Below are 15337 nucleotides of genomic sequence, written 5' to 3' on the forward strand. Positions count from 1 at the left end.
AGAAGTCTTAATTTAGAGACTTTTGGTTTAAAAGGGTTTCAGTATGTAGGAAAAACATCTAGGAATCTAACTGTTTGATGAGAAGTTTGAAGTTTTGTCTGGAAAGGGTAAAAAACTTCAATTTTCCGAAATTAGAGCATTTTCACCTGCAAATTCGACACAACAAAAAAGTTACCTGTTTTCGACGCAAATCGGAACCCAATTCGACACCCATCTAAATACTTAGGGAATACTTGTGGGCAGAACCTGGTGTATTTGACACGTATATTCTTGTTTCTTTGTTTTTCTTCAACTTCATTTAATATATAAAAGTATAAAAGACTATCCAAAAAGTAGAAGTAATAAAACTAACAAAATCGTTTCAAGTATGTAGTATTTGGTATAACAAAATCGGTACAACAAATTTTAATATACATTATTAAATACAAATAGTATTTAGTATAACAGATTTAGTATAATAAAATTGTTTCACTAGCATTTCGGAAGGGATAGGGTCTAGGAAAACGGGAGTGGATTTCAAGAAATTTAAGAAGTTTATTTGATTCAGTGGATTTATTTTCATATGCAGATTCTTAGTTTTGTCCAAAACATAGGCCTACGCTTCATTTTGTATAAGATTTTGTATTCAATAAAATTTGTATTCTTTATTTGGATGAAGGATAAATAAGGGTATAATCTAAAAAAATCTGGGGGCAACTGCCCCCCCCCACTGCCCCATAGCAAGACACTAAAACAAAATAAAAAGAATGAAATTCATTATTTATTTAACCTTAAGACATACTTTTTAAAAATAAAAGAAAAAAAATCAGAAAGTTGTGAATAAATGGACAAAATACCAATTTGAAAATCTATCACAGTAGATGCAGAACAATCTGCAGCTTTTGTAGAAAAAATATAAAAGTGGATTGCTATTTCCAAGTGTTGTTGATAGTATGGTATTTTTTATAAGTGGCATTAATTTATTTCAGAGATAATATTATGGAGTTGCCTGAAATTCGAAATATGGCTGAACCTATCACCCTTCCTGTGACTTTTGTTGTCATAAATGGTAAGTTATCCTATTAAATTTTGGTAACAAAATAAAAATGAAGCTGCTTTGGTTTAGTAAATGTTTTCTCCTTCTTCTTCTTGCATATAAGGTTATCCTCAATAAAAATAACAAAAAGAAAGAATATACACAGTACAAAAGCTTGGATCTAGTCCTTAAGAGTTGAGGGTAATGAAAGGGCTATTTTGCAACACAAAAGTCTATTTTATTAGCCATAATTTTTCCAGTTTGGGGAGACAAGTCTTCAGGTTGACAATTTTCCTGTCACTCTTTGTAGTTCAATCTTTCTTGTTTGAAATTCAGGAAAACAGTTCACTTTTTGCTGTCTTTTCTGTTTCACTGTTTGCAAACAAGAAAGTTTACTCTTTCTTGTTTGCAGGCATAAATAATAATTACAATAATAATAAAAAAAAAATCATTCCTACGAAAGAATTTCATTTTTTTTTGGGACTAGTTTCTGCCTTGTATAATATGCATCTGTTTTAAACCAAATTATCTACAATCTTTTATCATAGTATTGCATGATATTTGTTTATTTCCTGTGATTGTCTTTTTTTGATTTGTAAATAAATGAAGAAAAAGGATAGGGATAATTTACTATGCTGGTGACATCAAGCAATATTCTCCTTTTTTCAGTTACCACTAAGCGCCCCTCTTGGTAGCTAACCTACAAGCTATTGATTTTTATCTTGTGACATTTATTTTTGTCTTGTTGTGTTTGTCTTGTCATTTATTATTTGTATTATTTCCTTGGCAAAAAGCTCATACTTCAGTCAGGTTTTTCTAACTTTTCTAAATTTTTTCAATTTTTCCAAACTTGTTATTAAGAGTCCTGTGGTATTGCTAGTTTTAGCCTATATATTTGTGTAAATAGAACTCAAGTGAGGGGGGGGGGTGCAAAATTTTTTTTTTCATTTGTCGGGGGATTTTTCCAATAGAATTTACAAAACTTCTCCTTTCCCTCTGCGCATATTCATTTATGTTCCAAGTAGTGTTTTTTTTTTCATAAATATTTACTATTTTTTAAGTATATATAAGTGTGACTATCTAATAGATGGCTTTCCAAAGATATTTTATGTTTTACATTAGAGGAAATGTTGTCCTCATGTTTATTGTAAATAATATTTTCACAACATGGATTTGTTATTGATTTTAATCAATTCTTGTACTTAGATTTAAACTTAAGCTCTATTGAATCTGATGTTAGTTTGAACTGACATAGTCTGATTCTTATTTTTGTTGTGTCTTAAATTTGTGAGCTTGCCTCCAGGCCATATTTTCTGTAAATTTAGAGCTTTTTAAATATAAGATACTTTGGAGGGGGCGGGGGAGGAGGATCTGAACATGAAAAACGATTCTTTAAATGGGTGATAATCTTTTTGTTTTTCCATTCATTCAGTGACCCAAGGCTTTTTTTTATTGCTCAAAAAAAGAGAAGGGGTGGCTCCCATCAGCCGCAGTTGGTTTGAAGGTGGATTTCAGGGTAATCAGGGGCGCTGATAACGAACACAGGGGTGCACAAGTTCACACTCATGTAGAACATGGTCATTTTAGCCTCTCAAGTCAAATTTGGCATGTAACAACGTCATACCGCTCTTGATTTTTTTTTTACACGTTTAAATAAACAGAAACGCCACTATTCAGAAAATTTTCATTTTTGGGGAAGAAAACTTTCTTGTTCAAACGCTTATATATACTTTCAGATTCAAGTCTCGACTTTGTTTTTATTAACAGTATTTAGAGAACATTCTGACCGTTTTTGGGGAAAATTAAAATTACCAGGAAAATTCCAGGGTTTTGGGGGGAAAATTAAAAATACCAGGTGAAAGTACTAGTTCTTTGAATTCAGAATTTGTCAAATTTATTTTTCAGTTTATTTTCAGTTTATTTTTCAGTTTAAGTTTTCAGTTTATTTTACCGTGTAAAAAAAAAATCAAGAGCGGTATTACATCCTTATAGGCCAAATTTGATTTTATAGGCTAAAATGACCATGTTCTATATGCTTGCGAACTTATGCACCCCTATATTTGTTATCAGCGCCCCCGATTGCTCTAGAATCCACCCGCAAATCAACTGCTGCGAATTTAAGCCACCCCTTGAAAGATAACGGTCCTTGGATCACTGACTAATTAGAATAGGAAGGAAAAATATTTCAGTTATTAGCTATTATATTCTAATGTTTCTGTCAAACAGTAATTGGGGTATCTATTTTCTTTTCTGTACATGTTTTCCAAAATCAAATGGACAAACAAACAAATGAAATCTGAAAGAAAATGAATTAAAGATGCAAAAAATGGAATTAGTTGACCAGTTTAATAGTCTGACACTAACAGAAACTGGTTTTAGCAATAAGAGGAAAAAGTAACATTGCCACCAAGTGTTTTTTTGGATTTTTTTTTACCCTAAATAATAAGCCAACTGATTAGCCTCTTTAACTGCATAGCTTGTTGAAGAATTTTAGGATTTCTTTTTTCAACTCTGTATCCTGAGATTTGGTGTTGGCTATTTCCCGAAGATAGTTTGATTTCTGTCCTAATTAGGATTATGTGTTGAAAAAGGGGAAGCAGATGGGTTTGTTTTGTAAGCTTTTCTGTTGAATGTGTTTGATGTCTCTTCTATATATTCTTTCTTTCAGAAGTTGAAGAGGCTTTACTAAAGGACCATAAAAGAGAGGATGTTCCTTTGGGTATTTTTTTCTGCTTTTCAGGACCATGTAAACTTGAACCTGACACCCAGGAACTGGGCTCCACACGTTCTGACAGTGAAGGTACTTCTCAAGCATTTGGTTTTATGTATAATAGAATATTTTGGGTAATACTTTATTGGGAAAAACTAGAACAAATTAGAATTTGCTAGTACTTCATCATCTTAAGTTTTGAAACTGCTGAAGCCACAACGAGGTGAAAAAACAAACTTAAAATTATGCAATTTATTCTGCACAACAATTGCTGAAAATTCTGGAATTTAGAAATTTCCGAATACAAAGTTTGCTATTAGTGTCATCTTGTAGTGTAGTCGTAAATAGCAAGTATTGTTGTGTAAATATTTTATACTTGTAAATGATGGTGTTTCTTTTCTCACTTTGCTTTTTTATCTCTATTGTTGTAAATCCAGCAGAAAATATTTTATTATTATTATTATTACTTAACGTTTATAGTAAGATTCAGTTTGCCTTCTGAATTGTGGAAAACTCATCAAAACAATTTAAGTATTAAACACAAAACAATTCAGTCAGTGTCAAATATTCCCCTAAAATAGACCTCTGTTTCTAAAAGGAGAGACAAAATTATTACCCAAATCCGCCAAGCAAGTCAAGATAAATTACTAAGACTTAGATCCTCCTACGCCTGGGGGCGCATAGGGCAGCGACGGTTGACCTCCAACTTTACCGATCCTGTTCCAAAGACCAAAGTTCGTTCAAACGGGTTCAGAATCTGGTCGCCTCTTTCTCCAGGGATCGACCAAGTGTGTTGCGTTGTCTTCCACTCCTTTGAATGCTGGGTGGGGTCCAACGCCATAAATTCTGTGGGAGGCGTCCTTCGCTTATGTGGGTCATATGCACCCAGTACTTCCATCTTCTCATTCTGATCTCATCAGTCACCAGTGGTTTTTCCGTTTCAGCCCTTATCTGGGCGTTCGTTACTGTATTGGTCCAATATACCGCAAGCATTCTACGCAGACAATTATTCTTGAAGCCAAGTAGTCTGTTCTCAGCATTCTTTGAAAGACTTCGGGAATCGCATCCATTTAAAAGTACAGAGAGTACATTACTCCTAAACAATCACAATTTCAAGTTCTGAGAGCAGTTTTTACATCTCCAAATATTCTTCAGCTGAGAAAGTGCTCCACCTGCATATGCTATGTGTAGCAAGACTTCTCTATTACAATTCTACGGTAATTGTACTACCGAGGAACTTAAATCCGTCGACCTCTTCTATATCAGTGCCTTCGTATCGAATGCCAGCTGCAATGGTCGTCACAACCCCGTTTGACATACTTTTCGTTTTATCAACAATAATCTTCAAGCCCATGGGGGCAGCTTTCGCTGCTAGTTCATTTAGATTATGTTGAATGTCCTCTTGGCAGTGAGCTGTGAATGTGATATCGTCAGAAACATCGCAGTCGGGTATTTGACGCTCGGGGCTTAGATGTATGCCTCCTTTAAACTGGCAAGCTCGAAGCACAAAAACTATAAGTATTGCGATTATATCGGAGGTAGTAAACATCTTTGACGTACACCGGACTCGACAGGGAACCACTCTGACATCCCATTCTCCGTCTGGACTGTTCAAACCTGTGTAGCATACGGGGATTTAATCATATTCACAATTTTCAGAGGTATTCCATACACTAGGAGAATTTTCCACATTGCCTCTTGGTGCACAGAGTCAAATGCTTTCAAGCAGTCTATGAACATTAAAATAATCCGCACTTGCCATTCGTCTGATTCCTCCAGTAGAACACGTAAGCTAAATATCAGGTGGCAGCAAAAACGATTTCAGCGGAAACAAAGTTGCTCATCCCTTAAAATTAAGTCAACTTGAGTCGGAATTCTACTGAGTATAATCTGACATAGAACTCTACTTCTTACTGTCTGGAGTGCGATACCTCTATAGATATCGCATGATGTCTCTCGATCTTTCTTGAGAGGTCAAAGAGTTTCACGATAATGCCTTTATTCCAGTCAGGAGGGACAGCCTGGTTTTCCCACACCCTACCAAGCAGCTTAAATAGTGGGCCGCCGAGAGCTTTTTTCCTATACTTCAACAGCTCCGAAGGGATTCTATCACATCCAAGGGTATGGGCTGGCTCAGAACATCCGAAAAATATTCACTCCAACGGTTTTGGACATCTATCTGATTGGTAAGCAGCTGCCCACTTTTGTCCTCTATGAAGGGGCAAGGGTTTGTTTGCGTGCCGGAAAGCTACTTAGTTAGCAAATAGACGGTTTTACTATCACCCCAACTGGCTGCTCTTTCTGCCTCAGCTGCTGTGTTCTCAGCAAATATTCTCTTGTCATTTCTGGCAGACGTTTTCACTGGCTTATGGGAACATTTATCCTGCCTTTTTAAACTATTACAGTATTGTCTATCAGTAGGCTGACTAGGTGAGTATATATCAACAAGAACTTTCGTTTTTGTTCTTTCCTGAATCAGCTGCCAAGTTTCTTCACTAATCCACTCTTCCGTCTTTCGTTTCTTATATCAGAGAACTTTCACTGCAGCATCTTTTAGGCACTCCAATAGTGATTTCCAAAGAGAATCTGAACTTGTTTCGTCAGAGTCATCGAGGCTTAGAGCTGTGAACCTATTTTCTAGTGTAAGATTATATTTTTCACGAATAGTCTTATCACGGAACTTTTGGATATCAAATTTCTTAACTGTAACTGACTCTTTCTTCGCCACACTCAATTTAAATTTGTACTCGGCTATAACTAGTTGATGGTCAGAGAAACGATCGGCTCCGCGGTAAGCTCTGACATCCTCAAGGGACCTTCTGCTGCACTTGCTCACAAGTATATGGTCGATCTGGTTTCGAGTGGTACCATCAGGGGAATTCCACGTGTATTTGTGGATAGTCTTATGGGGGTACCATGTACCACCTATGATCATGTCATTAGTGGCACAATCAGTCTGAGCCCATTTTCACTTATTTCACCAAGTCCATTAGAACCGATCACCGTTGGTGCATAATCCTGGTTGCAGCCCACTTTTTCGTTAAAATCACCACACACAACACATATATCGTGGCTATGAACTTTATTTGTGACAGCACTAAGTGACTAGTAGAAAGTATCTTTATCAGAGTCGCTTCATTCATTTGTTGGAGCATACACTGCTATAAATGTAAATTTTGTATGGGTAGTTGCAAAACGCGCTCTCATGATACGGTCGTTGATTGGTTCCCAATCAAGAAGGCGTTTCTTCGCTGCACCACTGAAAGCCAGTGCCACTCCAGCCACTTTAGTACGCTCTTTTCCAGAATAAAGCACATGATTATTCTCGCACTCAAGGGTCCCAAACTGTGTAATTCGTGTCTCAGATAGTAAAGCCACATCTATCCAATGCTTATTAAGAATTCTCATCACATTATTTATCCGACCCAGCTGAGCATCTGAGTTAATCGTTCTAACATTTGAAAATCGAATTTGAAAAGCATCTTTAGTAGTCAAAATCGTATCCGAGGGAGTTCAGGGTTAAGCATCTCAAGATCAGTCAAAATTCTGAGGTCATTTGTCGTTGATTCAGTAATAATTGTTTTTTTACGATTAGCGTGTCGACCAACCCTCATCACGTTGTGGACTTGGGACCTTCAGTTGTGGCCTGAGAGAGTCAACCCTGTTAACCTCCCTGACACAGACCAGGTGGGCTTAAAAGTCAAGATTATGAAGTTTAAGTGTCTAGAATAGGAAACAACACATTAGCAAAAACAGACCAGATTCAAAAGTATCTTTTTCTGTGAAGAGTGGAAAGTGATCAGTTGGTAAAATGTACTACCACAATATAGTTTAAATAGTCTAATTGAATGGTACTACTTTTATTTCGATTATGAAATTTCCAATAAGTAGTGCAAAGCAAGAATTATAACTAAATAAACGAAAAATAATTTTTTGAAAGTATACAAAAGTCATACACACAGCCAGTGCGTACAAAAAGTATATTTTTTTCGCATTTGAAAGTTAGTGTAGAAGTCCTTTCTGAGCTGTATAACAAGAAAAATAGAATAATTGCTGCAACCTTGTAAAGAACATTTCGGCGAACCTTGAAAGCACTTGATAGCACGTGAAAATTGTTAAAATTAGAACAAATCCTGATTTTGATAGCTTGGCGATGTTTTGATTCCTGCGTTCACCAGATCATCACCCTTTTCCTCAAAAATAAGTGGTTGCAAGCGTGTGTTTTACCCCACTCTAGTATCTGAGTAGAATCATGCTAGAAAAAAAACGGAAAAAAAATCACCAAGAGACAAGTGGCAAAGGATCTTGTTTAAATAGAAAAAGAACGTCGTAATCTCTTATATGGTATAAATGCGTGAGATTTGAGTGCAACGGTACCTTCGCCACTATGAATATGGGCGTTTTTAATAGTTTTAAAACATAACTACAGAGTAGCAATAACTAAATTGTAAACTCAAAAGATGCTTGTGAAAGTATAGAGCTTTATAGCCTTTTTTTTATAAGCCAAAGGTTGAAGCGCTGATAATTTGCTACTATGCCTTTCCAGTCCCCAAAGGCTAGTTCTCAGTATGTATAAATAGGTTAGCTCTATTTATATCTATTTCCAAAAATTATTTAGCTATTATTTGGATATGGAAATTTTTGAATAAAGTGCCAAATCATGAAAGTAGTTTTCTAATTACCTTTTATTAATGATCACACTATTGTCATGGTTCCATCAAATTATAACGCTTAAATTTGTTCAGGTCTGATGTTTAGTGTTATTATTCACGTTTGTAGTCTGCTATTTTTTTATCTTGTGAGGGTTCATTATTAATTGGTAAACTATTGAGAATATTTAATCCTACTTTTATTATGATTTGTCTCTTTGTTTATTTTGTTGTTGAAGCAGGAGATACTTCATCGATTGAAGCTGAAACGATCAGAGAAACTTCTATTTCTACTCTATCATCTGAGCATCAACAGCTACCTGTGGATGCTGCATCCAGAATAACCAATTTACCATCTAAATCGGACTCCCAAAATCTGGACAGCGATGACGAAGGTATATTTGAAAGTAGTAACTTAGTTTGTAAAAGGAAATATTTTGTCAAACATAAAAGTTTTTGTAATTTTTACAAGCATAACATCAACAATATATCAAGTGAAATAAACAATATAACAAACTTCAAATTCAAGCATTTTATTAACCTCCAAAATTGGAGGTTAATAAATAAAAAAATTGATAGTTTTTGTAAATATCCCTTTGGCCTTCAGATTAATTTATTCTAATTCAGGTTTAATTATTTGTCAACTGAACTTCGTTAATATGGGCATAAGTAAACTCTACGTTGATGTACTTAAGTTCGAACTCATAGTTTTGTTTTAATGACATTTTGCTAATTCAGGAAAAAGTAGACTCTGCAAGAAGCGCCCATTCAAACTTATACGTTTGTTAATCGAATTTCATTAATCCAGAGAAGAGTAAATTGTATTCTAATTAAGTGAAATTTTCTAGAGTGAGAATTGCCGTAAGGTAAAGACAGCTTATATTCAATCAAAATAGAAGTCATGGAGGATATTTCAAAAGGTCTGTGACAAATCTGAGCCACTAATTCTAAAGACTAAGTTTAAGGGCCACGATCACATTCGATTGTCGCCTTCGATCAATTCGAAGGACTTACCACTAGGTAAAGAGAATATGCATATTTTCTAATGCCATTTTTCGTGTGCTTAAAACTTGCTCGTGATCAACTGTGTCTCTTTTATAGTCTTCAAGACAGCCATCATCATGCTGATAGCAATGCTCAAAAAATTGTTCCTTTAAAGGAATTTTTAAATAACTTAAAATCATTAATGCGAAAAAAAAAACATTTCAGTCTACAATAATTGTTTGTTGGCTAAACAAAAGCTGAATATCAATTTAAATTAACCCAAAGTTTGTTCAGAAATCACGGTGAAAGAGGGAAAAGGGGGCACTTTTCCATGTAGATCCCCATTTTTAGACCTACATAATCATTTTCTGCTGTCTATGAGTTCATTGGTACAGTGGCTTTCTTAATTTATGGAAAGTTGCTGTTGCATTAGTTTTCAAAGTGAAATTATGATACAAGTTTAATATAACTTCAACTAGGGGAGAGGTGTAGAAAAGGAAATTATTCGTTAAAACCTCTCAGTTTCTTGTAGTCCCGTATGACTTTCAAGTTTCATGTTGTAAAACTGATAAAGATTTTTAATATTATTCTTCTAATTCTAATTTTTCTATGAAGTGAAACTAATTTCAAGTTTCGTTCTTACAGATATTTTTTTCATTCGAAGGTGGTAGGCAGTGTAGATCCCAAACGGGTAACAGTTATAGAATGTTCAACTTTCATTTGTAATTGCTATGATGTCTAATTATTGAATCGTTTTCATCTTATTTAATTTTAATAAAATAATTTTTTACTTTAGAGATAATTCATTCTGTGTGCAGTTCTGATGGTTTGGATCAACCAAAACTCTTTGGCCCAAGACCAATTGTCACGTTAAAGAAGCTGACAGAGAAAACTATTGATTCGTTCGAATTGGATTCTGAAGCAAAAAAGTTGGACAATAATAAGATATATTTGAATAGTTTCTTGCGCAGTAAAAAAGACGAAACATTGAAAGGACTGAAAAAAACCCATTTAAAGATAAAAGAATATATTTGTGACGTATGTGACAAGAGCTTTTCTAAATCAAGCAATTTGATTCAGCACCGAAGGGTGCACACTGGGGACAAACCGTTTAAATGTGAGGTCTGTGACAAAACTTTTTCTCACTCAAGCAGTTTGGTTAGACACCAAAGCGTGCACACTGAGGATAAACCGTTTAAATGTGAGGTCTGTGACAAGACTTTTTCTCGGTCAAGTGGTCTGATTCTGCACCAAAGACTGCACACTGGGGATAAACCATTTAAATGTGAGTTCTGTGACAAAACTTATCCTCGGTCACACGATTTGATTTTGCACCAAAGAGCGCACACTGGGGATAAACCGTTTAAATGTGAGGTCTGTGAGAAAGCTTTTTCTCGGTCATCTTATTTGATTTTGCACCAAAGAGTGCACACCGGGGAGAAACCGTTCAAATGTGAGGTCTGTGATAAAACTTTTTCTCGGTCAAGCAGTTTGATTCGGCACCGAAGACTGCACACTGGGGAATAATTATTTAAAGGTGAGGTCTGTGACAAAACTTTTTCTCACTCAAGCAATTTGTTTAAACACCAATGAGTGCACACTGGGGATAAACCGTTTAACTGTAAGGTCTGTGACAAAACTTTTTCTCGGTCAAGCGGTCTGATTCTGCACCGAAGACTGCACACTGGGGATTAACCATTTAAATGTGAGGTCTGTGACAAAACTTTTTGTCGGTCATGCGATTTGATTTTGCACCAAAGAGTGCACACCGGGGAGAAACCGTTTGAATCTGAGGTCTGTGACAAGACTTTTTCTGTGTCAAGCCCTTTGATTACGCACCAAAGAGTACACACTGGGGAGAAACCGTTCAGATGTGAGGTCTGTGAGAAAGCTTTTTCTCAGTCAAGCAGTTTGATTCAGCACCAAAGATTACACACTGGTGAGAAACGGTTTAAGTGTGATATATGCAAGATAGAATATTCTTCTAAATTAAATCTTAATAATCATATAACAATCCATTCTTAGAAAAATTTTGCTAGTTCATATTGTTCGATAACAATTTATGTGGTCTTGCTGAACCCTATTATTATTATTATTATTTTCTGCTTTTTTACTGCTTTTTTATTTTATCAGTTCATAAATTAATTCATTTTGTCTTGGAATATTTTTGTTTATTTCTTCAGTGATTTCTCTTTTGCTTATTGTTTTAACTTGTTCGTTCCCTTTGTCTATGAACCTCCCCCCCCTAAAAAAAATATAGTTGTGTATGCCTATTGAGTAAACACCTCTGTAAAGTCCATTTTATTCTTCTTATCATATTTTGCCAAGTGTTTTTGCTTATCCTTCCGATTCATTGATTCGTGGAATATTTTTGTTCATTTTTTTCAATGATTTTTCTTTTGCCATTTGTTTGAACTTGTTCCTTCCTTTGACTACGGCTTTCTCCCCCCCCCCCACCGCTGCAAGTAAGTCTGTATGTATCTGCCTGGTTGAGATAACACCCCTGTAAAGTCTTTTTTATTCTTCTTTTAATGTTCTCCCACCTTTTTTGAAAGTTTCTTTGCATATCCTTTTGATTGTAATATTGTGAATAAATATAAATGCAGATTTTAGTCTGTTCTTAAAGAAGTAAATCTTTAAAACCATGATTGTCACCAAGATTTATGCTCAGGGACGGGGATGGCTGTCTGCTCATTAAGTGAGTGCTCTAATTTGGCGTGTGGCGTGGTTCTTCTAAGTAGAGTAGAGTAGAATATTTTTATTTATAACACGTACATAAATAAATGTCACAAAACAGCGCACATGCCTGGTGGCATACTTTAGCGCTGAAAATATTGCCAACGAAAATACACAGCCATTTTCTAACTAAATTTTACAACAACGAAAAAAAAAACCCTAATGAAAAAAATGCTTAGCATGTCATAAGATATTTCTTCACCAGTCTTAGAAAATGTCGCTTGTTGCTACATTCTCGAACTGATGCGGGAATTGAGTTCCAGATTTTTGGGCCAATGTGACGGATGCTGAATCCCGCTCTCGATGTTGGGCGAATTTCGCACGAAAAGTCTGAACGATGCTTAGTATGATAATTATGAAATTGAGAATTAGTTGAGAAAATGCCGGAGAAATTTACAGGTAAATTACTATATGGATAATCATGACAAATACTAGAGATAGAAATTAAATGAAGTTGGTCCAAAGAGAAAATTCATGAAGTCCCATATAGGTGTCTAACTGAAGTTCTGTAATAAATATTAAAAAGAATCCTCATTGCTTTATTCTGAAGTATTTGAAGAGATTTGAAAACAGAAGGAAAGGTAGATGCCCAACCCTAAATTCAATATATAAAATATGGGTGGACTAAAGAATAATAAATATATTTTAGAATAGCTTTAGTAAAAAAGTGACAAAGACGAGTTAGCATGCCAATATTTCGGGAAATTTTTAACGACAGTGTTTTTACATATTTATGAAACGACAAATTTTCATCCAAAATAATCCCAAGATATTTGAACTGATCCACCCGTCTTAATTCAAAACCATTCAAAAAAAGAGAGAAGGTATCTGACACTACTGATCCAGTTCGCGAAAATAACATATACTGGCATTTTTTTTCATTAAGAGCTAGTAAATTCCTTGAATACCAATCAGATACAGTTAGTAACGTACTTCCAAGGTTCTGGAAAAGAACTGATAGGTCCCGGTGAGAAGCAAAAATTACTACATCATCAGCAAACATTATAATTTTACAAAGAGGCAAAACTTCTGGCAAATCATTTATAAAAAGAATAAATAGAATAGGCCAAAGGACAGAGCCCTGAGGCACTCCGTAATTAATTGGAAAAGTTTCGGAACGGAGATCACGAGATTTATCAACACAATCTAGTCGTCTCCCAGGAAGGTAAGATGAAAAAAATTTAACAGCTTGTGTTGAAAACCCATAAGACTTTAGTTTAAAAAGAAGCAACGAATGATTTACGGTGTCAAACGCCTTTGCGACATCAAGAAAAATCGATTAAGAAAGTGATTATAAAGCCTTCTGGGCACCAATCCAGACAATAAAGAAATGAGAAATATTGGTTTATCCATACAATCAGGTTCGAAAGGACCCAAAGCTTTATTTTCTAACGTAAGAACTTTGGAAACAAATTTTGTTCTGTTTTGATTTCTCCTCCACGGCCTGGAGGAGGGCGTAATGAGTAATGCTCTAGGCGCATATATAGTTCTTATGGAAGGGATGCTCGTATAAACGTCGGAGAGGGCTCATTTGATTGGAAATTGAAAGTTCTTGTTCATTTTTTAAGTGTCAAAAGAGATCGGAGGGCAACTAGCCCCCCTTCCACGCCCTAAATGCATCAGATAAAAATTTTGAGATAGACATTCTGTTAAAAATAGTTGAAGATCAGATAAGAAAAAACTCTGGTGTCGACGGAGCTCCCTAGGGTCCGGGGGTAAGCGTTGTAAGTTATGCCCTGGGGGCATATATGGTTGTTATAGAAGGGATGCTCGTATAAATTTTATAGAGGGCGCATTTGATTGGAAGTTGAAAGTTGTAATTTACTTTTTAAGAGTCAAAAGTGATTGGAGGGCAGCTAGCTTCCCCCCACACTCCGTTTATTTTTTTCCCACAGGCACTTCATATAGAAGGGGTCGTCGTATAAACTTTAAAAGGGGCTCATTCGATTGGAAATCGAGAGTTTTAATGCCCTTTTTAAGAGTCAAAAGAGATCGGAGTGCAACTAGCCCCCCCCCCCCAAGCCCTTTTCCCCCAAATACATCTGATAAAAAATTTGAGGTAGCCATTTTTTAAAAAATATTTCAAAGATCATATAACAAAAACTCCTTTACATATGACCATTTCGTTAAAATCAATTGAAAAGTCAACTAAGCAACATTCCAGCGTCGACGCAGCCCCCCACAGGGCCCGGGGCAGGGACGGTAAGTAATTATCTAGGGGCCTATATAGTTTTGATTTAAGGGATAGTCGAACAAACTTTAGTGAGGGGTCATTTGATTGAACATCTATAGTTCTACTTCAAATTGTAATAGTCAAAGGAATCTGAGGACACGTAGCCCCCCTCTCCACGCCTGATTTTCTTCAAACCCATCCGATAAAAAATTTGACAGAGCCATTTTTAAAAATAGTTCAAAGGTCAGATAACAAAAACTCCGGTGTCGACACAACGCCCCAGTGCTCAGGGAGCAGGCATTATAGGCAAACTTCTGAGGCCATATACGTTTTATGTGAAAGGGAAACTCGTAAAAACTACAGATAGGATTCATTTGGATGGAAATTAAAAGTTGTAATTAATTTTCTAGGAGTAAAAAAAGATTGGAGGGCAACTAGCCCTTCCCGCCCTCCACGCCTTTGGGTTTATCGGGTCGATAAACCCATCCGATAAAATTTGAGGTCCCCATTTTGTTAAAAATAGTTCAACTATCAGATATTAAAACTCCGGGGGTCGACACAACCCCCCAGGATACAGGGACTGGCTTTGTAAGTTATACTCTGAGGATATCTATGGTTCATATAGAAAAGATGCTCGTAAAAATTTCAGAGATGGCTCATTTGATTGGAAATAGAAATTTCTAGTTCACTTTTAAAGAGTCAAAAGAGACCGAAGGTTAATTAGCCCCCCCCCCCACGCCCTTTCTCCCCAAACCCATCTGATAAAAATTATTAGATAGCCATTTTGTTAAAAATAGTTCAAACATCAGATAATAAAAAATCCGAGGTTGACACAAACCCATTTTTTCACTTCACTTTTTTCACAAAAATTAATTAAAAAAAACTTTCTGAGAAATGATTTTTTAAAAAAAAGTAAAGGCCATTTTAAACATAAGCTTAGCAGAAACAAATAAATGTTTAAATTCAAACCCATAACGACCAGTAATTACTATTAAAAAATAAATGAAACCCAAAACGAACAGAAAATTAAATAAACAATTATAGCAAAAACATACAACAAGTAATAATAT

General features: G+C 35.5%; 2 protein-coding genes and 1 long non-coding RNA gene across 3 annotated transcripts in view; 2 read left to right on the forward strand and 1 right to left on the reverse strand.

Moving 5' to 3' along the window:
* The window catches only part of LOC148943817 (putative nuclear hormone receptor HR3), a 115763-nt gene that overhangs the window by 25495 nt on the left and 74931 nt on the right, over positions 1-15337 (forward strand). The gene's annotated exons all lie outside the window — the stretch shown is intronic.
* The window catches only part of LOC148943818 (uncharacterized), a 43724-nt gene that overhangs the window by 3058 nt on the left and 25329 nt on the right, over positions 1-15337 (reverse strand). The gene's annotated exons all lie outside the window — the stretch shown is intronic.
* Positions 1003-11208, forward strand: LOC148943819 (uncharacterized). Its single transcript, XM_089101749.1, has 4 exons — positions 1003-1048; positions 3684-3815; positions 8614-8769; positions 10155-11208. Exons 1-4 carry the CDS (start codon positions 1003-1005, stop codon positions 10883-10885), a joined length of 1065 nt encoding a protein of 354 aa, XP_088957875.1. The 3' UTR covers positions 10886-11208.

This window comes from Artemia sp. Qi Xiang Cuo, chromosome 15 (assembly GCF_049724085.1).
Source record: "Artemia sp. Qi Xiang Cuo chromosome 15, ASM4972408v1, whole genome shotgun sequence".
NCBI classification, from domain to species: Eukaryota; Metazoa; Arthropoda; class Branchiopoda; order Anostraca; family Artemiidae; genus Artemia; species Artemia sp. Qi Xiang Cuo.

What these genes read in the sequence shown, in the direction of transcription:
- LOC148943819 (XM_089101749.1), top strand. Translation starts at nt 1,003, where the DNA reads ATGGCTGAACCTATCACCCTTCCTGTGACTTTTGTTGTCATAAATG. An exon ending in GACTTTTGTTGTCATAAATG is followed by an intron (nt 1,049 to 3,683) that starts GTAAGTTATCCT and finishes TCTTTCTTTCAG; the next exon opens with AAGTTGAAGAGGCTTTACTA. An exon ending in TCTGGACAGCGATGACGAAG is followed by an intron (nt 8,770 to 10,154) that starts GTATATTTGAAA and finishes TTTTTACTTTAG; the next exon opens with AGATAATTCATTCTGTGTGC.